At 40.0% G+C, this 22,890-nt stretch overlaps 3 protein-coding genes across 4 annotated transcripts in view; 2 read left to right on the forward strand and 1 right to left on the reverse strand.

Annotated features, from left to right (window-relative positions):
• Positions 1-776: 776 nt before the first annotated feature.
• Positions 777-3,998, forward strand: LOC111646675 (uncharacterized). Of its 2 annotated transcripts, none has more exons than XM_023396229.2 (6): positions 777-964; positions 1,845-2,171; positions 2,318-2,575; positions 2,677-2,901; positions 3,044-3,151; positions 3,313-3,998. In XM_023396229.2, exons 1-6 carry the CDS (start codon positions 916-918, stop codon positions 3,492-3,494), a joined length of 1,149 nt encoding a protein of 382 aa, XP_023251997.1. In that variant the 5' UTR covers positions 777-915; the 3' UTR covers positions 3,495-3,998. The 2 variants fall into 2 exon arrangements, with proteins under 2 accessions (XP_023251997.1, XP_023251999.1); XM_023396231.2 differs by having other exon boundaries at positions 780-964; positions 2,677-2,799.
• A 3,797-nt stretch (positions 3,999-7,795) lies between these two features.
• cdx1a (caudal type homeobox 1a) lies at positions 7,796-11,415 on the reverse strand. Its single transcript, XM_023396232.2, has 3 exons — positions 10,946-11,415; positions 9,619-9,767; positions 7,796-8,377 (listed from the first exon to the last, which is right to left on the reverse strand). Exons 1-3 carry the CDS (start codon positions 11,289-11,291, stop codon positions 8,192-8,194), a joined length of 681 nt encoding a protein of 226 aa, XP_023252000.1. The 5' UTR covers positions 11,292-11,415; the 3' UTR covers positions 7,796-8,191.
• Positions 11,416-16,382: 4,967 nt separating this feature from the next.
• The window catches only part of pdgfrb (platelet-derived growth factor receptor, beta polypeptide), a 27,628-nt gene continuing 21,120 nt past the window's right edge, over positions 16,383-22,890 (forward strand). Inside the window, exon 1 of the mRNA XM_023396170.2 lies at positions 16,383-16,767. The gene's annotated coding sequence lies outside the window, so the exon portion shown is untranslated. The remainder of the gene's footprint in view (positions 16,768-22,890) is intronic.

Consider the following 22,890-nt stretch of genomic DNA (forward strand, 5'->3'; position numbering starts at 1 on the left):
GAAGGATATTACAGTAATTATTACTGCAGTAATCAAATGTTCAAAATCATATTATAAAAATTCAGATTCATGTTCACATCAATTTCAATTTTTTCAACTGTATTTTAGTGGATCCTAATCCTTATTTTACAGACAATGTGTTTTCAAGTATGTAACCCTTCACACTTCAGTGGTGTCTGTTCATCTAAAAACAATTTCCTCAACTGGCTGAACATTATTCTCCATTATGTAAATCCAATGCAAACACGTTCTTGATGTCCTTCACAGAATTTTCACACATTTATCTGAAATTTATCTTTTTTTTTAAATATCTGAAGATTTCACGTATTGTTTGTTTTGTGTCTAAATAACTTTTATGTGCTCATCATGGCGTTGTAACAATGACCTGCTGGTGGGTTTAGGGCAGTTTGAGAGGTTGAGACAGAACCTCAGGCTGTTAATTATGATTCAGTTTTAATTTGTTATTATATGTGAAGGGATGAGGAATATGCACCATGATGAATCGTATACTTATTTAGTCACAAAAGATGACATGGAGAGACAAATCAGCTAACAGGATCCATTTTGTAATTGTTAGTTTGATGGCACGTGGACATCTCAGAAATGTCACATTTCAAATCCTCTTTCCGTATGAAGGAGGAATGTTTCTCTCCCCTCTGCTCAGTCCATCAAGAACACCGAGCCTCTCTTTTTATAGGCTCAAGGGGAAGTGAAACTGATATCACTTCCTGTTCTTCTCTCTGCCCACAAAAAGATGAATACAAGAACGTTCCACCTGATCAAAGTTTTCACACATTCTCCACTGTGGCTGATCGCTAGCAGGACACATGCTGTTTGCCTCTGGGTGAAGTAGGTGAAGAGGAGTTTGTCTGAAAGCTGCTGACGGGGTCAACAGAGGTTGGACAGTGAGGAGACATGAAAGCTGTGGTTGGACTGTTGCTGATGCTGCTCCGAGTCTCTCATGGTGAGCTGCTCAGACTTTTTTCATGTGGCACTTATTAATTCTTGTTTTAATACATAGATAATATGTTTTGTGCTCATGCGTTTTTATGCAGCAATGGGATCACATCTAGTCTTTTTGTTCCAAGGATTAATTGAACATACATTTAATGCACTTATGGTAAATATACCAATTATGACAGATTAATTTGTTAAATAATATTTTTCAGGATGGAAGATCATTGTTTACAGTTCAGATATTTAATTAACCCTTTGAACCTGAATCCCCCCTTAAAATATCCCTTACATCACTTTACACATTAGAAACAAAACAAAACAAAACAAAACAAAAAAAATGCACTATTCCTAATAATTGTAATATTTTATATGTCTGTTGCACCATTTTATAATTTTTTTTTTCAAAAATACAGTAAGATTCAAGCTGGTGTTTGACTTGTCATAACAGGAAAACCTCAGGTGTTACTAACAACACTAACAATGGGTTTGTTCTGTTCACGTGGCCCCGTGAACCTGTACAGTGTGTCAGTGATCCAGCAAGTACAACACCAGGACCCTGAAAATGAAGCAGCTAAATGGAATTCAGCCATTGTTCATTTCATTATACACTTCTGTTTTTCCCACTGTGACATGTCAAAATGTCTGCAGTGGAAAAAAGCCTGTGGTTACTGGGAAAATAGCTGTGTTAGCTAAACCTCTGTAATGCTCAGCTGCACAACCATGAACGCCTGTTTGCACAATGTGTGAGAGAGACACAGCTGCAACAAATGCACTATTTCTGTTTTATTTGAGTATATATAAAACACTGTCATGGTCTTTTTGTGGTAAATGACATGATCAAAACTGTGATATTTAGGATTTTCTTTTACCATCTATTTTTCTAAAAGTTCCAGGTGTGGAAATCTACTGTGACGGCAGACAGGATGCAGCTCAGTGTTATGGAGCTTTGGGAGGAACTGTGGTCCTCCGGCTGATGGACAGCGCCTCAGAAATAACTAAATACCAATGGAAATTCAACACAACAGTAATACTCAACGGGAAAACGAATAGGATTGACTCTAATCTGATAGCAAACAGATCCGTCTTTACTCCCAGTAATGGAACATTTAGGATCAATGACCTGAGCAGGACTGATGGTGGTGTATATACCCTAGAAACATTTGATTCCAGTGGAAAGAGTTTAGAGCCTCGGACTCTACAGTTGTTCATTCAAGGTAAATAACTTCTACTTACTGGAGAATTTAGTAATATTTATATATCTCATATTGTACTGATAAACTATATATATCTCATAGTCTCCACATATCTGTATTTTATACCTATTGATAGCAACATAAACCAGTGAGTGTGTTTTCCTCAGCTCCTGTGTCGTCTGTCCGGCTGGTCACTGAGTGTCTGTCCCAGGGAGAGATGAGGGCGTCCTGCTCCTCTGAGGGAGGGGACAGTCCTCAGTACAGCTGGACTCTGGGTGGACGCACACTGACACACACTGAGCTCCTCTCTGGAAATCATGAGACTAACAACATCACTCTGAAACAACACGTCTCAGGACGTCTGGTCTGCTCAGTCAAGAATAATGTCAGCCATGTCTCCAAAGAGGAGACGATATCTAACTGTGGTGAGTGAGAACATGAGATGAAAACAGCTTGATGATATTGACATTGATGATTATGGTCACTCTGTACATCAGTCATGGTTAATCTGTTTCTTTCCCATAAGGCTTCATCTACATTAATTGCACGTCTAATGGGACGCACATATCACAGTGGGTGTTTGCAGCCAATAACACACTGTGTATTGAGCCGACAACAGCCCCTACCACGGTCAGAGACACTACTGTGGGTAAGGAGACCAGTATCACAGAGTCAAATAAGCCCTCCATTACTATTACATCCTCCAATCAAACTGTGCCTTCCCCGAGCAGAAATCACCCATGGTACATTAGTAAGTGACAACAATTCTGCTGCAGTGGATTCATTGATGTCATTTCCCCATTTTTTTTTTACTTTGTTTCTGTAAAAAACACCTGACGCTTTTGCTGTTTTAACAACACGTATGTCTCTTGTGTCTTTTATTACTGAAACAGCCATTTTGCAGGCGATGGCTGGTGCACTCGCAGCGCTGGTAATTCTCTTGGTGGTCGGTGTAGCCGTCATCTATGCTCACAAGAAAAAGAAAAGCAACGAACCCCAAGGTACAAAACAAAACTTTCCCATTCATGTCGCTTCGTCTACCCATAGATTAAAAGAGTAGTTTGAAGTATTTCTTTAACACTCCACTTTTATCACTAAGTATATCTATTCATACCACATTGAATATGATGTGTTTGTGACACTTCTTTCTTCCTCTCTGCAGAGGAAGCCGATGATCAGGAATTAACCTATGCGGATGTCAGGATCCTGCAGCGGCAGAGGGGGCAGGTGAAGCAGAGAGAGGAGGTGGAGGTGGAGTACGGCCAAGTCAAGTTTTCACAGCGATCTCGGCAGCCTGTTGAGCCAACAGGAGATAACTGTGTGTACGCCATGGTCCGTAGGTGATTTGAAGGGCTCATTGTCTGGAGGACTTGAACCTTAATTTAATGTGATTTCCCATTAGGACAATACAACCCATGAAAGCGCACACATATTGTGGTTTTCTTTACTTCTACTGTACTCCTGGGTTGTGACTGGGTGTCAAATGGGTGTCAAAAAAATGATTGAATGTTTTTCTTTACATGAAGTTCCCTTCTTGTTTTTACCTTTTCCCTTAATTTATGAGCATATTAACATGTATTTCATAGTCAAAACACTGTAAACTTGCAATGACAATGAAAGAAATTTGTCATTACAGTGTATTTAGTTTTGTTACTCTACAGTGATACTGACAGACACAAACTGTCATCTATCGTATTCTCTGAATAGGCGTCATCACTATGTTTATGTTGGTCAACCATCTCTGTTTACATGTGATCTAAAAAGGCAACTTTTAACTTGATGTCAAAGTGAAAGAGTTTGCAATTACTTAAATTAAAATGTATTTATTAAAGAAATGTGGATAGATTAGTTGAAGTATATTTAATATCCTCTGGTACAGTTTGCATTGCAAAATTACATTTATCAAAAGTTCGGTGCAGTTAACATCAAACAAGACCGTGCTGTCTTCCCTTAAATTTCTAGCCTAAAGATAAGCTTGAAAGAAGAAGAAGGAAATGTCTTGTCTCTCTGGAAGTTCAACATAGCAAGTATGTGGTTTGTGATGTAAGCACTTCTGCTTTTTCTCAGGCACAAGCTGTCAGTCTTACAAAATAGTTTATCAGTTTCAGGGTGTGATATTTAAGAAAACCTCATTACAGGGTGTTCAAACCAGTTGTGACATTTAACAGTTTTACATATTCCTTTAATGGAATGATAAGTTTGAGTGGGGTTGAGCAGTTTGAATCACACTGCCTATATAAAGTCAGGGGTAGACTACAAGTTAGTTAACGTTTGTGTGTTAGTAGATGGTAGTAGGTGTTGCCTGCAACTACAATATATGCAGTTACTTCTGAAATTTGAAATGGTTACACTTACAATGACCTATTACTTAATACAGTGAGTTAGCAGCAGTATTGGAGAGACACGTTTTAAAAAAGTGTGTCTTCTTCTGGGGAGAACCAGAACAAATAAAGTGCTGCTGTAGATTTCAGTGAACTTGTTGTTATATTTGTACAGTGTGTAGTTTAAGAGGAACTTGATGTTTTCTTATCGTTTAACACCATCAAGCTACATTTCCTATATTTAGTTTGATGTAATCTCTATTTCTCTGTGGCTTCCAGTTTAGAGTGTACCTGACATGGAGATATCAGTGTTACTGAACAATAGTAAGATTTTAACTTTGTGATGACTGATTAATTTTGAATAAATGTTGAATTATTTTAGACTCCAACTTTCAAGGCTGGAGGTGAAACATTGTGGATATTCATGCTAATTATTTGGAGTAAATAGAAAATCAGCGCTGTTGACTTAGATGTTTTATGTTTTAGTATTAATAGTCAGTCATAAATGTTTATGATTTAAAAAATGTACAGCTATTTGTCCAAAATTAGATGAAGCTACACACAACTGAGGGCTAGATCAAGTAGATTAATATGTCATTTACAGCCATTTTTAATAGTGACACATTCACAGAGCACATTCATGGGCAGGATGTAAGCTCGTACAGGAGGATTTCCGTAAGCTACCAGTAACTCTTCTGCTCATTCACGATTCAAAGGTTTTATTGTATGAACATGTGACGGATCAAAACTTTGAACCTTGAATGAGCAGAGGTTGATCACTACGTTCTCCTCAGCATAATTCCCTTCCTGAAAGGAGTGCTTTAATCACATAAAACAGCACAGCATTACATTCTTTCTGTCTATCAGTATGTCAGACTTCAACAGACAGCAAAGCACAAGAAATTTAATGTTTTCAAAAATCCTGGATTGAAATAACTTGCACTGAATAACTATACTTATTGTTGTTAAGTTGGTATTTCTAATGCTTGCAATTAGCGAATTGTTGGGCCTTAAGTCAGCAAGAAAATCACCCTCTATGGTTGCAAATGGTTGTTAGAGACCCCATCTGTTTCACTAAAAGGGTAATGGCCAAGAGCTGGGTTGGAATTGACCGTGTCGGTGTTAGAGCTAACGGTGGAAGGGTGGGGGGTGGTGCTGGAGTGGATGTGATGAGGGGCCCAATTTGGAAAATTTTGTCCCCCTCTGTCTTTTTTTTCAGTTCCTCTCTGTTGCATACTTTTTCAATACTTTGTCACTTCTGTTTTAAGCATCCACTCAATGGGGATTTCCAGTCTTAATCATTTTTCTGTCTTTTTTTTTTTCTTTGGTAGTTATGTCAACATGCTGTGCTTTTAGTTGTTTAATGTGGGTTTAATTAAAGACAGGTTACATGTTTGGTTTTATTTGATGGTTGGTTAAGGGTTTAAAGGTTGCCAACCATGGACTTCTATTCAGCTGATTCACAGTGCCATAAAATTGGCATTTATGGTCCAAGATAGCTGTAGTGTCCTTAAACAACCACCTGAGCTTCTTTTTTCATTGAAACACATCTGAACATCTGACTGACATAATCTCCTGAGCAAATAATTGACAACACAGGAGAAGTGTAATAAACCTGCTCCAGTGATGCAGTATCATTTTGCCATCTGATCAGTCAGCCAGTTCTACTTTACTCAATATAATAATTGTGTGGGTAACAACTTGTTGAGCTTTGTTTCAGCTGTTCACCTTTTAATATGTGCATTACATAGTTTATCCAAAGAGATTAAGCTGCTGCACCTGAACTCTTGATAGGTTTGGTTGAACCACAATCGAACATTTACTTTTTTCCTTATAAAAACAAGGAGATTTTATCATTGTCGTGACACATTCATGTGATGTTACCATGCCATGCCAAAGCCATTAAACTATAAAACTAAGACTTTTGATTGGTGCCAGTTCAAACAAACAAAAATATTGTTTGATGCAGCACTCTTTTTTGTTTCATATTCAACATGTGTACAGTACAGCTGATTACTATGCGACAGAAATTAAAGAAATGCAGTGTAGAAAGATATAAAGGTTACTGTGAAAACATCTGTCATAAGCCAGGAGCTGAATTCTTACACTGAAGTCCTGTAGTGAAGCATATTAATATATACGTATGGTGCAAAACTTTGGTAATCTCTGGCCGTAATTTCATTAAATGAATACATTAGTGGCCAGGTACTTTATACCACTGGTGCGTGTCTTCATTTGGGGCCTGAAGTTATGAATAAACTTGTCTCTTTTGAAATGTTTCAGACAATTGTGGTGCAGTGAAAGCAAATAGACCCACAGCTGACTGAGTGTGGTTGGTGCTAATGAACAGAAAATAATTTAACCTGATCAATAAACCTTGGTGCTTTCTTTTCTTTTTTTCTTCTTTACAAAAATGTATAGCAAAAGGTATTTTACAAACATCAAAACCACCATAAACCTCATCTTCAACATATGAAAACCCACAAAAAATAATTAAAGAACAAATAATAACAAGTGCTGAAAGAGAAAAGAGAGAAATCCTTCAGTGCACACCCTAATTGCAAAAACACATGGGTTGCACAAGTTTGTGGTACAGAGGTTTATTTTAAAACAGTTTTTGCAGTCCTTGGTTGACTGGTTGGGACTAAATTTGCATTGCAACATTTGTCATTTTTCCTTCCGATTCTTTAAAGTGACTTACAAACAGCAACATGTGCAGGTGTGTTAACATTTCTTACATGTGTAATACATACTTATTTTTCAAACATACATAAGGGAAGCACTGACTTTCCTCAGTTGAAATCTTCTCACAGGTTCATGATTAAGCTGAAAGTCTGTGTTTAGCAGTATAATGACCATAGATTGTGAGTCGTGTGGTTGAACTATCTACAGCTGTTTTTCAGGATGTGGCTAAACACTGCCGTCTGAATGTCTTATTCCTTTTTAAACACATTTCCTCTCAGGTCCTTGCTTTTACCACAATGTTGCAAAAAGATTTAGAATGAAATAAAGAAAAATGACCCCAGATGTTTTTCATGTCATGTTTTACACCCGTTTATCCGCATTTTCATTTCTTACTTCTTTTATTTTTTGAAACCCACTGGTTCCTCTGATATATCCTACATTTTCAACAGAAAGAAGATAGAAAGAAGAAAAGAGCATTAAAGAATTGTTGAATTTTACTTCCCTTAAAAATAAGTGAGAAGCTGGTGTCTGATATCTTGACGCAATCTGCTGTAACCATTTTAATTTCTCTGCTCAAGTATGATTTTGAGACTTATTCCCTCACATAGTTAGACCAAAAAGAAAGAGAGACGAAACAAATACACACCATTCCTCTTTTCTTGGTCAGGTTGCAGATACGTGTATATACAGTACATGCACAAATCCTCTCTTTCTCCATCAACCAAGAACATTTCAACATGCCTGTACGTTAAAGAGAGGAACTTCTGAAAACACAGTTTCATTGTCACTTTAACCACCAGTTCGTAAACACAGCACGTACGTTTGACAAGTGACAAGTTAAAGTCCTGTGGTCAGCAAACGTCCAGAAGAGACGATCAGTACAAAAGATCAGTGGTGCTTGTTAATGTGAGAGGCAGAAAGTGCAGCATTATAACATCATGTTGAATCATCTCCATTCATTCTGTGGTGAACTTATAAAAAAAACCCAACTATGTACACATCAGATGCTCCATGAGTCTTCCATATGAAATCCACCTAATATTCCTCTGATATTGCATCAGACAGAATGTTGCTGCTGGGGCTGGTGGTGACATGAATGTCAGTGTGTCCACCTAGTGCAGGTAGGGTGGGTGTGGTGGTAGAGGCCTGCTGGGAATGCTGCAGCTTCTTCCTGTTGATTTTCCTCTCTTTGGCGCGTCTGTTCTGAAACCAGATCTTCACCTGAAACACAGAGAAACACAAACATAAGATATCTAATAACATCTTTACAAGGCAGTTGAATAGTCATAAAAACCGCAAGTGATTACGCATGACCGCTTTTTCATATGCCTTGCAGATTTGGTATCTTGAGTGGGACATTTTTGTGACAAACTGTAATGATTGTGCTTTCCGTACTAACTTTCTCTTGCGCTGCTGAATCTACTTTTGCTCCTGTTATGTAATTTCCAACTTTCCCCGAATTACTTAAGGTGCTGCAACCATCACACTCAGCTGTGGGTTTAACAAGTGCAATGAGTAGACAGAAAAAAAACAGTAATAACAATAACAGCATCAGGAAAGCCGGAGTGAGGGTTTCACCATTAATGCTACTTATGTGAAATGCTTTGTTTAGCCACATGACATTACGGTTTACAGACGTTTTCTATCTTAAAGCTGGTTTCTCCAAATGGGATTGTTGAAGAACTTTCTGCTAATGTGTGATGTGTTAGCATTAACTCTACATGAGGGGACAAAATATACAGCTATCAGTATCAATGGTGTAAATCACATTAAAAAAAGAAACAACCCATTTCCTAACTCTCCCTTCCCTGAACCACCCCACCCCTCAGCAACGAAAACAAACATAAAAACAGGAACTAGTGTGGTCAACGAAAACAAACCATACGGAAGACAGCTGTCACTTCATCCAGCCACATCCCCCATATTGACAAATATTTTTCTGCCTTATTACAGTCTTTAATTTGTAGGACACTTTCTTAACCGTCAAATATCATGATTGAATACGTCTGCCTGGGCCCAATCCTTAAAAGATTATATAACTGAAGATAAAATAGTAGATTTTTGTCTCTTTCCAAAGAAAAATTGATTTCGTCAGAGACTAAACACACGCTTGCTCAATCCAGTACACTCTGCGGTCTTAGTGCCACAGCCATACTTAGTGTGGTACCACCACTGGCTTATGCAGTTACTGATAACTGCTGTGTTTGCTGTAATTGTAGCCACAGTTGTTACTGCAACAGTGACTACTGTTCAGCGGTAGTTACAGTAGTTATAGGTTTTGAGGGTCAAATAATCTTACCATCTGTTAAAATTGCTAATAGCTTTCTAACAATGTTAAAGAGTTTGGGGTTGATTTTTCCCTTTGATTCTCACCTGTCTTGCATCGTAACCCTTCCTGTACTTCCACCCACTTCTCTACTTACCTCTCTAGCCCTAACTTGAATTCCCTCCAGTCCTCTCACCTGTCTCTCGGAGAGGCTCAGTGCCATCGACAGCTCGGTCTTCCTCCTCATGGTGATGTAGCGGTTGTGCTGAAACTCCTTTTCCAGTTCCAGACGTTGGTGGTCAGTGTACACCACCCTGTACTTGTCCTTAGTGCGAGTTTTCCCTCCTATGTCACGCAAAAAACAATCCTGAATTACACAACAAAACAAATTTGGATGATTGATTGGGTGAATGTAAGTAAACAGGGTGTTATCTGTTACTGTGTATTTGTTTGTCTTCATTCCTAACAGTTATAGTAATACATAGAGGAATGATTATAATGTCAGTGAGACATGTGTAGTGTGAGTCGTGGCCAAATAAATGACTAATGTGAAGATGTCTGGTGCCATGTTCAAGTTCAGGCGCCACTTAAAGCCTCATCAACTCTATTAATCACGTTAACTATAACTAATGTAAAGACTCCCCACTGCATTGCATCAGTGGTTCTCCTTATCACCGTGAGTGGTGTTTACATAGGTGTTTACACAGGCAGCTATTCATTGACATGCGTGTTCTCGCACGCACACACACGGATACACAGACAAGCGCACACACACTCTTCGGAAAGGGTGAGTCTGTGAGTTACTGATCTGAAATCTGGACCAAGTGACAGCATCGATCGAGGAAGACCAACACACACACACACACACACACACACACACACACACACACACACACACACACACACACAGATATCAATAAGGCCTGAGGGCCTTTAGAGGAGGTTTGACTTCTGCAGTCTTCCTGCAGTGACCGTGTTATCTAGCCTGTCTGTAACCCTTTTGCACCCACCCAGTGGACAGAGAGGGTGGGGAGCTACACCTCTGTAGACTCCACTGTTAACTTTTTATTGACATCTTGCTGGCGGAAGGGAGAGGTGAAAAGCTTGATGAATGTGTGTGCAGACTAGTTTGACTATGTTGAAATTGTTCCCGTCAATGAAAATGTGTTTTACCATATCTGTCATCTGTACTCCCACTCCACTGCTAAGGTTCATTTTGTCATGTGACTGCACTACGGACATATCTCATGACAAGAATTATGTTTGAGCTTCCTTAATCATAGGGTGTTATCTAGATGACACATCCTGCTTGTTTATAGCATTTAAGATCTGATTTGTGATCAGAAACAAGATGACAACTTCAGGTGTATATTTCAAAGAAAAGCATTTCTCAGCTCAGTCAAGTGCTTAAATGTATAATTATATTTTAAGATGGAGGCCAATGCTTAATCATACCATGCAGCCTACAACAAGCCAACATGTTGACCTCTAAGGTCAGTATGTATGTTATGATGAAGTCCCACCTGAAACGGACGGTCTGATGGATTCATGTGGCCTCCTCCTGCAGCTGAAAGGGTCCTGTCCAGAGATTAAGTTATACGGCGTGTACGACCCTCCTCCCGCGGCGGTGGGCGTGCCGCTCAACTCCGGGGAGGTGAAGCTGATCTGCCCGGCGCTGGGGCTTGACCCCGGGAAGCTGTACGGATACTCCTCCCGGGGAGAGTAAAAAGGGTTCCAGGCACTCGTTGACTGGTCACCGACTCCCTGGACGTGATGATAGCCGGTGAAGTCATACGGAGGCGGAATGTACTGACTGTTCATTGACAGAGCCTGAGTCGGGTGTCTGACCGACTGTGAGCTGGGGTACATACCGGTGGCCTCGTCCAGACAGGTAGGGTGACTCTCAGTAGACCTCGGTGATTCAAACCTCCTGGCGCATGTTAGGCCTCCGTGTTTACTCCCGGCAGCCTCTGGCGCTCTGGTTTCACTTCAGTCTAAGGTAAGGCTTATTACTGAACCACCTGTGCAGTAAGACAACACACCTTTATAGATTTACTGCCAAGGAGTTCAAAAGTATCATAATGACGTCACGTTTTACCTGCGACCCACCTGCCCACTCGTCTTGGCGACATGAGGCCATTGACCCTCATTTACCCGGTTTGCCCTGGTGGATCATTTTGATAAGGCCACTCATATAATGTAAGCGCGCCGTGCACGCTCGTGCGCATGTAAGGCTCATGTGATAACCAGCACAGATATTGTAAAATTAAAATATGAGTTGGCTCAGTGGTGGTGGTGGTTAAAACCAATGCCTCAATGTAAAAAAAATCGTAATATGTAAAAGAACATATAAAAGCGTGTATTATTGTTGAGGTATTAATTAGGCAACAGAAAACCTTGCACATAATTTTTGTAAATGCTGTCTCCCTACATTAAGGTTTAAATATTTCTCTACATGTCCAGGCATGTGGTGGATATGAAGTTCGTTTTATTTTAATTAATTACATTTAGTTACACAAAATAAATATCAGAAGCACACTTAAGACAACAACATCAGTGTTACAGTGTGACGTTATTATTACTGATGCATTACTGCGTAGGCTTAAAGTGACACATTTTACAAGCTAATTGTATATTTTAAATGTTAAAGTCAATCTCTAAAGTAGTAACTGTAGATGTCAGACACATGTGGCCTGAAAAGCACAAGTCATATACTGTATGTTCAACAAGAATAGGTGTTGTGGATAAATTTGTACACCTGTAAATATTTCCCAATAACTGTTTAGTTTGAACAAAAGATAACATGGACTACTTCCTGTTTTCAGTCTCAAAAAACAGTTTGACTTTTGTTCTTCATGGAGTGACACGAGAAACAGATAATGGTGAGCTATTTATGATTTCCTCACTCTCCAAACTCACTCTGGGTTCTTCATATATGTGAATAGTCTGCTATAATATATAGCAAATACAGAAATTAGCCATTCAAATCAAGTGGCTCTATTTTCCACTAGATCCCTGCATAAAACAACCACATGAGGGCAGCAAAAAACTAAATACAAGCAGGTAATATTCCAGGCCTGGAGTCATACATAGACGCAAACTTGCTGTTTACAAACATACTATATTATCAATATGTCCAAAGTTTATTCTTTATCCAACTTGCTGCAGGCTTTATGACTTTTCCACAATCAGTTGATGCACTCAGATTATCATACAATGAACTGTATATTCCACTTGACAAGTTTGTCTGTGGGTTCATCTGCATCTCAAGTCTGATCAAACATTCATAAAAGATTCATGCCAGTATCTTGGTCAGAACACTCATTATCAGCTATAACAGCTGTCAGCCGGTAGCACGAGGCAGGCTCATGCTAATGGAGAGAAAAGTGCCACAGGCCTGAACATTAAAGCAAGTGCAACATAAACATCAAACTTGTCCAGTCTATTGCAAAAAGCTTGAAATACTTGAGATCATAAGTAGAACCAACACGGCTAAAAATAAAGGGATGGGGTTTTAGCACTTACATAACATACATACATTTTTTTCAGTTCAATTCAAAGGTGTTTTACTTGGCATGAAAGTTTTTAAAAAGCAATGCTGCCAAAGTGAAAATGTTCATCAAAATACAATTTGCAAAATACAAAGTGCAATGAACAACTCCAAGACTGAGACTGCACTGAGCCTTAAATGACCCTTGTCTGCTGCTGTGTGCCAGAAATAAAAACCTGTGCTTTTTTCAGGCTGTATAAATCTTTAATATTTATCTAAATGAAGGGTTACTGTAGGGGACGAGCCATGTATAGTGACTCAGTTTAAACAGTGCAGCATAAACATTGTTCCCATTGGTCTCCTTGTAGTTGTACAGACGTTCAAGTTCATTGAGGGGGAACTAATAAAAGGCTTATATCCTCCTTTGGCCAATTCTAAAAGCTCACATGTGTGAGAGAGCTGCTGTAGGTGCCGAGACACACCCAGAGCTTTCATCCTCCACAGCCAGGCTTCCACTTAGACATATTACAGTCTACAGAAAAAGCGTGAAAGCAGTAAACAGTGCTAAACCCTGAGAGCATGCACGGCAGCCAAACACTGAAAAGTTGAGAAGGGGCTCTATTATTTAAATGTACAACAAGTACAAAAAGTGGTTATTACAAGTTGCGTAGTTTACTCAGTATGATCAGTCACCACTCCAGTCGTTTTATTTGATCATAGGGTGCGAGGTGGTCTGTATACTCACCCACTATGTCTGTGTTTAGACTTGCCCAATTAAAGATAAGACAACGTACAAATTTGATTTAAGTAATATTTCATGATGCAGGACCACATCAAGTTACTGCTCTGGATGGACAAAAAATATATTTTTCTTCTTGTAAGTTTTTATTGAATCTTTAAAACCAGACGTGGAAAGTGATTACAACTCAATAAGATTCAGTTTAGTCTGAATGCAACTCAACACAACAACAACAACATAAAACACATGATCGAGTGAGAAAAAAGTATCATGTGCAAATTTAACATATTCTCCCTCTACTGTACGTCCCCCATTTCAGTCTCTCTCTTATTTAAAAGACTTTTCTGTCATTGTTTCCTTTATTTGACACTTTGCAGTAAGGAGCTGACAAGATGAGGCTCGCTCTTAGGTCACCCGGACGCCCTTGGTTTCATTAATTCCTCATGTCTGGCTTTTTATCAGTTTTATGATGTTAACTGAATTAGGGCTGTAACTCAAGATTATTTGCTTGTCTGATTTGCCAAATATGAATGAATGAATTGAACATTTTGTCTATAAAATGTAAAAAAAATTGTGAAAAATGTCACAATGAGGACATCACACCGAAGTAGCAGATCCTTATGTTGGAAAAAAACAAGGAAAGTTTGGAATTATCGCTTGAAAAAAAATGTGCTTAATCGATTATCAAAGTAGTTGCATGTCGATTTTCTGTTGATTGATTAGTCAGTAAATGTATTTATCCTGTCCTGTGCTGCTTGAATTGTATTGTTTTGCTTGCAGTGACATTATTCCTGAGAGGTGAGGGGATATTGAAACAGGGATGGGTACGATTGTCGCTGTTGTTGTTGTATTTTAGACATACCTTCATTTTCTGGTTTTGACCTGAATGATGTCATCAGGTTGAAGCCATGAGGAGCCTCCGACTCAGGCACCCGTTATCGGTACAGCTTAAAATGGATTTGAGTCCAGATCAAATATTTTATGGCTTCATCCATCTTCATCTATCAGAGGTGAGTCGGGTTCAGCTCCAGGTCTAGACCTCAGCCCCGGTGCTTCCTGCTTCTACCTCCCTCCCCCATCGCAGGGGCCTCCACGGGGCCCAGAGAGATAACTTCCAGCCTTATCCAAAACACAGCAAAACACAAACTAGCAGCACAGTTGCACTAGTTGCACTTAAGCTATGGCAACAATCCAGATCAGCGGTGAGAGAAACCGCTCTTAAGCTGTTCAGATAGGCTGAATAGGCCGGGTATTGTTGTAGCAGAATGATCTGGCATCCAGTTTGTTAAGTGGTCCACCACTCTGTCAAGCTGTATGAATAAACAAAGACAGCTGCCAAATTTAAAGCAATAGATACCCCCTCGTGTTCTCTTTCTCACCACTCCATTGTAACAATATCCTAAATTGTAGATAATAACATAATGCAGTGTCTGTATTAGACGTGTCTGTCTTGTCTGTCTTAAAACTTCCACCTAGCGTGTCCTGTTAGAGCTGTGGTTTGTTGCAGGATGTTTAGACACAGTGTGTGTCTTATATCCAGCTGATAAAGGACTTTGTGTGGAGGACATATTTGCATACGTGAATGTGATGTGTATTATTGTTGCCGTATTACCTTGACATTGCATTAGAAATATGTAGATATGGGGGTAAACGGATGGATTTAGAACAGATTTATTGCAAGGAGGTGTTAATTACACAGACAGAATTAGAAAGACGTTAAGGTGGGACAGTCCTGCGTGGTGTTGCTCCCCTCCTATTTAATAACTGGGGCTTCAGTGGCTCTCTAATTACTGCTAGCAGGGCTTTTAGATTTACCCTCACAATTAGAGGAGAACATGGTTACTGTCCAATTTAGCCCCTGTTCCCTCCTCCCCCGTCTGCCCCGACCCCTTGTTAGAGAGAAAAGACCTTCCTCAGCTGCAGGGTTGTGTTATGAATTTCAAGCCATCCACTCATATCCTGGGAAAGGAAGAAATTAGGAAGAGAGCCAATGTCGAAAACAGACGTATTTGCATGGTGTGTGTGTGTGTGTGTGTGTGTGTGTGTGCGCACACGTGTTTGAAAGAGAAGAGAGAAAAGAGACAGAAGCGGGTGAAGACAGAGGGAGGTGTTGAGTTATCTTAAGTGGGACAAATGGAATAAAAAGGGAGAAAAATAGATTCACCATGTGAAAAATCCAGATTCACTCAAACTAAAACTATTCTATGTATTTAATTTAGTTTACACTTTATTCCAGCAGTGCGATTATATAAGTGAAGTTATTTTCCTGAGAAACTCAGACCTCCATGTTTGTTTCCAAAGCAGGCCACCACAAGCTCTGCCAAAACCTTTTTTTTTCCTGCCTGGACCTCTCACTCACTCTCTCACTCTTTTTCTTCCTTTTTATTGTGTTTGTTGTTTTATGCTGGGGTTAGATGCGGTCCAGATTGCTGTTGCCAATAGAGACTGTCTCAGTCTCACCTCCAGTTGCTCGCCACTCCATTCATAAACAAATCACTGCAGCTTGGGACCTCTGAGCTGCTACCTAAGAACAACAAGCAGAACTCGATCTGTATTTTGAAGTTTTCTCCCTCTGCCTTTTTCTCTCTTTCTGAGTTCACTCCTTTGTTTTTGAAACTTCCCTCTCTTGCTTTTTGCTCAACTCCCCTTCACTGTTCCCTCCCTCCTCTCCCTCTCCTCCTCTGCTCTCTCTCTCAGCTACAGCAGGGTTGGACCACTGACACTCTCCTCGGTGTGAATCCGTCAGGCAAGGAGTGTGCATGTCTCCATTGGGAACACTTTTTTTTTTTTTTTTTTTTTTTTTTTTTTGGAGAGGTAGGCAGGCTTTTTCAGAGTGTGAGAGTGGAGAGAGAGGAGACCCCATGTGGTGCTGTGATTTGACCAAACAAACAGCCTGGCTCAGAGTGGTACCTCCTCCAGCGGACTGCCGGGACAGCAGAGATTAACCTCAGACTCTGAACATCTGAGGGATCTATACATCTGAAGCAGTAGCCCCTGTAGAGACAACCAGCTGGAAACCTCTCCTCCGATTTCACAAGGTGGAGACCGACTGCTGGCCGGCAACCTCCTCGGACAGAGAGGAAAGACTTGTCTGTGCATCTAGGATCACTCTGAAGGTAAGAGGTCTTACTTCTCTGTCACTGTCAGGGATTTTACTTTTAGTCACGGCTGCTTGGCAGCTGTTGGCAGATGTGAAGATGTGCTGTACAAAGTGTTGAAAATTCACTTAGCCTGCATGGGAAGCCCACTGTGACGGATTGAATTTCATAGCTGTCCGTCTCAGAGAGGATGCACCTCATCCTCACAACTCTGCGCTGTTGGTTCATATAACTTTCTTTGATTTAAACTGATAAAACTATCTGATTTAATACCTGAAGACAAAAAATTCTGTTAGAAAAGTTTTTTAAACAAAGTCTGTTTTGTTGTGTGAAGTTGTTGCTAGTTGATGGTAATGTGTCTGAATTGGTGGTATTTGTTACCCGCATACTTGAGTGTGTACACAACAGGAATTACAATGTGAAAGAGTGTGAACAACCTGTTCAAACACCAACATGGTGAGGGCTTGCATCTCTGTACATAGACACCTTTTCACTCTTTACATACTGAAACTCTAACAATGTTTATCTTCTCACTAAGAGAATACGTTTGACAAGGTATCCCAGGGTCCCAGACACACACACTCACGCACACATACACACTCACACACACCCACAAACACACACACACACACACACACCCACACACACACACACACACTGGCCTTTATAGTACAAGCTGTTTGTATGCGCTCCACTTTGTGCTTCACTGCTAAAGGGCTTGTTTATACAGCCCTCCTCAGTCACCCCGAGTGAACTGACGGTCCTCACCGCTAAACCATCAGTCTCTTTCCTCCCCTGTGCCTGTCCCCTCTGCATTGCTCCAGGGAGAAGCTCTTTGAAAAGCCGTGGCTGTGCAGTGATACCATGAGACCTGGCATCAGTCACTGTCACCAGCGTCCCCTTTAACTGCGGATAGATCTTCTTTTAGTACTAACACATACCAGCTTGAATTTAAAGCTTAATTGCTTCGGTCACCCTTCGTAAATGTAAATCTTTCATAAACCGGTGAGTCCGTCTCGTCTGAGGAACGTGGAGCCGAGCACAAATAAACAATCTGTTGAATCATCTCCATCCATTCATCACAGGAGAAGGTTTTAGTACCTGGAATCAGTTACATTATAGCATTGTGAGCTATTTCATGGCTGAGGCACGTGTGGCATGCATGTCTTTCCACTCTAATCCCGCCATATGTTTTGCACCTGAAAGCTTCCCCACTTCCCTCCTATGTATGGCTGCTGCGGTGTTTAGTTGTCGGTTTGGTTGACTGCACATCCTTCTTCTGTTTACAGATGACCTTTTGGATATGGGAGCATCTGAATTAGCATCAGTCATAATAAAAACAGTGTGCTGTCGGCCTGCTGTTCTCCTCCTCTTCAATTAGGAGTTTTCTTTTGAAGTTCTCGGGCTCTGTGGATATTTTGGTCCAGGCTTTGCCTAGTACTGTTGCTGCAGATGAGCTGTTGGAAACTTGCATGCATGTCATACTTTTGCCATCAACGGTATTAGCCTGTGTTACCTTCATAACATAATTTCCCCATCAGCTGGATGCCTCTTGCAAGACATTTCACAGAACCAACTTGAAAACAGTAGATGTAGTCTGACGGATCTTTATAGCATGGATGTGTAAAACAAAGTGAAGTTTCATTTGTCTCCTGACCGATGGGGATTTTTCTGCCTGTGCGTCAGGCTGCTGGTATGTACTACAGCAGAGCTCCACTCCCCGGGCCCTGATGCGGCGCGGCCCATTCGGCTCCATTCCCCTGACCCAGACCTAATCCTTCGTCATCAGCTGTTTCCTGGCTCTCTGGGCTCTCCACATGCCAGTCGCTCTGAGAAAATGTGCTTCACATTATGACCGTGCAGAAAACATGCCAGGAGTCTGATTCGGCTCACATGTGCTCTGGAGTGCCGATATGTAACAGTTTGAGCTCAGCAGCAAGTTTTGAAACACATTGATCCCATTCTGTCCTCTTGTGATTTTTTCCCCCGTGAGCTGAAAAAACAGCTGTTGAATAACCACAATTTCAAAACTACTGTGACGTTGTTTATATCTGGATGAAGTGTATGGTTTCAGAACTTATTTTAAGCTTAGACATCTCATCACATGATTATTCTTACACTTATTGATGAGTATGTATATTTTATATTTAAATGTAGCAGTCTCTGACTCATTCGCTGGTGGTCACTTAATGTCTGATTCATGATTCATCATCCATACTTTAGAACTGAGCAATTGTTTCTTTGGAAGCCCATCAGTCTCATGCCCCTCTAGACACTATACTTAAGTCATATAGCTTTAATGAAGAGCACTAAGTGGTGCCTCAATACAGCATCCTGTATTGCTTCCCGTCCATCTGGCCCCCCCCCCTCCCCTCCATCCCTCCTTCTTCCCTTCCCTCCCACTCACACAAAGCTGACAGGCAGCTGCATCTCATCTTCAGTCAGAGAGCACAGCCACTCCTGTCGGACGACTCCTGGAGGAAATGTTTCTTTTACGAGTTGCTGCCTTAAAATGCAAAGAAAGGTGTCATTTTCACACATTCTGCAAAGTTGTTGGCAAGTAACAAATTGCTGTGCTTGAGTATAATATTGAGGCACTATGAATATTTTCTATTTTATGCTACTTTATTCTTCTAATCCAGGACATTTCAAACGGAAAAATGTACATTTGTCGTATGTGATGACTATAGCTACTAGTTATGTTTCATATATATTAAAAATAAATAAATGAATAAAATTAATTGTATAATCATAAAGAGACCATTCTGCTTAATGGATGCTTTTAATTTTGATTTGTTTCTGCTGATATAACTTCTGTACTTTATATACATATATATAACTACTTACTTTGAACCAATTTTTTCTCAGTTAGCTTTTATATGATGAGCGATTGGGTCCTACATTACTCCACAAACCTCTGCCAAAGGGAGAGCAGATTTGGTCATTTGTTAGGAATAACTGATTTCAGTATTTGTGTTTTTCTCTGTGCTCTTTTTGCTGGTTTAAAGTGGGTGGGCCTCTTTTGGAAAATGGTGATGTCATGTCTGTCTGTGAGCGTGCACCAATCAGATAAGAATTTGACAATATTTTTAATTAATATGTATTGACAGGTGTGGGGTTGTGTGTTTATGTTCCAGGCCACACCCACAGAGAGTTTGATGAGGTATACAATATTGAGTTTTTGAGTGTATATATTTAAAAAATATTGAATTTTCGGAATGTAAACTTTACCATTGCTTATTGAGTCATAAATATTTATTGTTATAGAGAAACATTCAAACCAATAATAGAGAAATACACTTATCTGTTTTCTTTCTGGTAGTTTAATGGATTAATAGCAGCAACCAGTTAACTTAGTTAGGGAGTGGAAACAGGAGGAAACAGATAACCGACTCTGTACCTATACAGCTCAATAATTAGCATATACAAACATATATTATCATGTACTGTACATACGAAAACTGAAGTGTAAAAACGTCAATATGCCAAGAAATAAACTGACACATGATTCCCTCTAAAATGGGGTTCCCAGTCTTTATGCAAGGATAAGATAATCAGCTGGTGGCTTCATATTTACCACACAGACATGAAAGTGGTATTGATCTCCCCATCTAACTTACTACAAGAAGTGTATTTCCTAAAACTATTGCGTAAGATTTAAAACGAAGTTCTCAGTAAGTAAAAGTGAAATCAAAACTTTGAATGCAGGACTTTTACTTTCTTTTATTACTGCCTTTTCTTAATAAAAGGGTCCTCCACCCCTGTACGGCTATAATTTTAGAAAGGTATTATGATTATCTCTGAATTTACTGCATAAGGAAAAATGCATTTTCAGCAGGAAGTTTTGGTCTCCATCAGATTCTGTTAAAGCAACACACTTTCTCTGTGGAGCTTGTGCTGTCCCTGCTCCAACAAAAACAAGCTGGAATTAGTGATACAGTGCAGTGAGACAGGAGGACAAAGAAAAGCAGCCTTTTGCTTTTACAAGATAAGAATATTCCACGCAGTGTAAAATGGAGACATTAGGATTTCTCACAGTTTGTCTCTTAGCTTTGCTGCTTACTTTGAGGTGCAGGGATATTTATCTGTGGCATTTCTCCTGATTTGTCATTACCCATCTATAGAAAACATTACCCAAAAGAACTATTCCAAGATTGGTTTGCTGCAAATGTAAACATTAACATAACTCTGCATAAAAGAACAGTTTTGCCAGCATGCCAAAACTGCACAAATAGTATAAATTATTTGATAGATTAGAAATATATTTGAATAGATGTGTGCTACTCTGTCACTGTTATCCCTTCTTTCCTCTTCAGGCCTATATTGCTGTGTTTAGGGAAACAAGTGGAGTTTAAAGCCAGTCTGTCCTAATTGTGTTCAGCTGTTTCTGGTTCTGTCTTGTTGGGGGGTGTTGGTGTGTAAGAGCAGAGGGACTGGAAGTGTGTGTAGGCGTCTTCCATTTCTCATGAGGCAGGTTGGGGGTCTTATACACTCAAGTTTTCACAGGACGGCCTGTGTGCAGGAAAGGGGTGGGGTGTTGCACATAGGTGGGGAGGTGTAAGAAGAAAAACGTGGGAGGATATAGTGATGCTTATGCTAGAAAATATATCCTTGTATTCCCTGAGAGCAGTTTGCATTGGTGGGGACTGTGACGAAGCACACACAAAATTATAGCTTTAAGTTGTAGCAACTCAAAGATTTACTATTCAAGAAAATGGGAAAAATTGTCGTGACTTCAGTGACAACCGCTGCTTTAGTTTTTGATAAGTTACTCCTTTTTTCTTTCATTTATGTTCCCAAATGAGTAGAAAATTAGACCATTAAACCGATATCAAACACTACCCACATCTAAGGATGTCATTCTACAACCATCAGTTTTACCCAGAAGCCCCTTACATCCCCCCACCGCCACTACAAACAGCATTTACAACTCTGTTTGAAAGGGAGCAAACCAAAATCCACAGTTTCCCAAACATGTGTTGCCTCAGCACGAGTACAGAATCACTTTGTTTGCTGAGGTACGACCTCACAGTCGCTATATCCTATAGCTGAGCTGAGCAAAACCAGTGGGAGATTTATGAACAGGAATAATAGTAGAGGATTTTTTTTTTAATTCTCCAGAATCTGATAATGCAAACTTGAGAGAGGCTTCAGTGCAGCTTCAAGCTCTAAAGTTACAGGATACAAGCTGCTATTTGCTGAAACAGAACTTTTCAAAGTCCTGTGTCCAGATGTGTGACTGCGAAATCCAGTTGGGGGTCAGTGTAAGTGAGCCAAAAATCTTGACAAAATATTTCTGTCAGCCAGATATTGTAATAACAACTGAATACCTCTCTCCAGCCTCAGCCTGTTCTGAAAGTTGTAACTTAACACAAAAGCTTCTAGAGTGGAGAAATATTTTAGCAGCTTTAATGATCCATTGTTAAAAATGGATCAAATGACTACTTATGTAATGTTTAAGGGGTTGCTTGTAGTGACATTTCAGGTGTATAGAGAGTTTTAGTGTCTTTCAGCTCATTGTTTTGGTTTTCTGGCCCATAATGTTATTTTTTTGGTTCCCTCTCACGGCTCTCATCAGTGATGTTTTCAGACAGAAAGCTCTAAAAACCCACTGTACTCTACCTGCTCTGCACTAAATGACAACGAGCAGGCAGTTGGTGACTAGCTGGTGAACACAGTGGAATATCGGCCCTTATCACTTTATAAGATTGTGCTCACAGCTTGTTTCCGCTGCCCCCAAGTGGCCAAAAATAAATTTAGTTAACACAGCTGCAGCTTTAAATATGTTGAGTATGACACATGTGGCATTAAGAGTTTTTAAACCAAACAAAACATATCTTTCTCTATCTTAACTTTTACAATATGAAAGATGGATTATTGTGATACAAACACAGGCTCCTTAGTCATTTCCTGCTTACACTAACTCGTATATTCTGACAGCATGTTGGTGACATGTGTGCTATCCCAGCTGAAATGGCCTTTTACTTGAGAGCCTGCAGTTCATCAGTCATTGTTACAGCTAAGTGCAAAGCACAGTATGTGTATTAGTCATGTTGGAGGACATTGAGGGCTGTCTGAGGTGGGAGCAGTGCATCATGGGTCTGCTGCCGAGGGACCAGAAGTTTTTCCTGGGGGGGGGGG

Source organism: Seriola lalandi, unplaced genomic scaffold (assembly GCF_002814215.2).
Source record: "Seriola lalandi dorsalis isolate HSWRI2012SDOR001 ecotype SW California unplaced genomic scaffold, Sedor1 jcf7180002054973, whole genome shotgun sequence".
Taxonomy (NCBI): domain Eukaryota; kingdom Metazoa; phylum Chordata; class Actinopteri; order Carangiformes; family Carangidae; genus Seriola; species Seriola lalandi.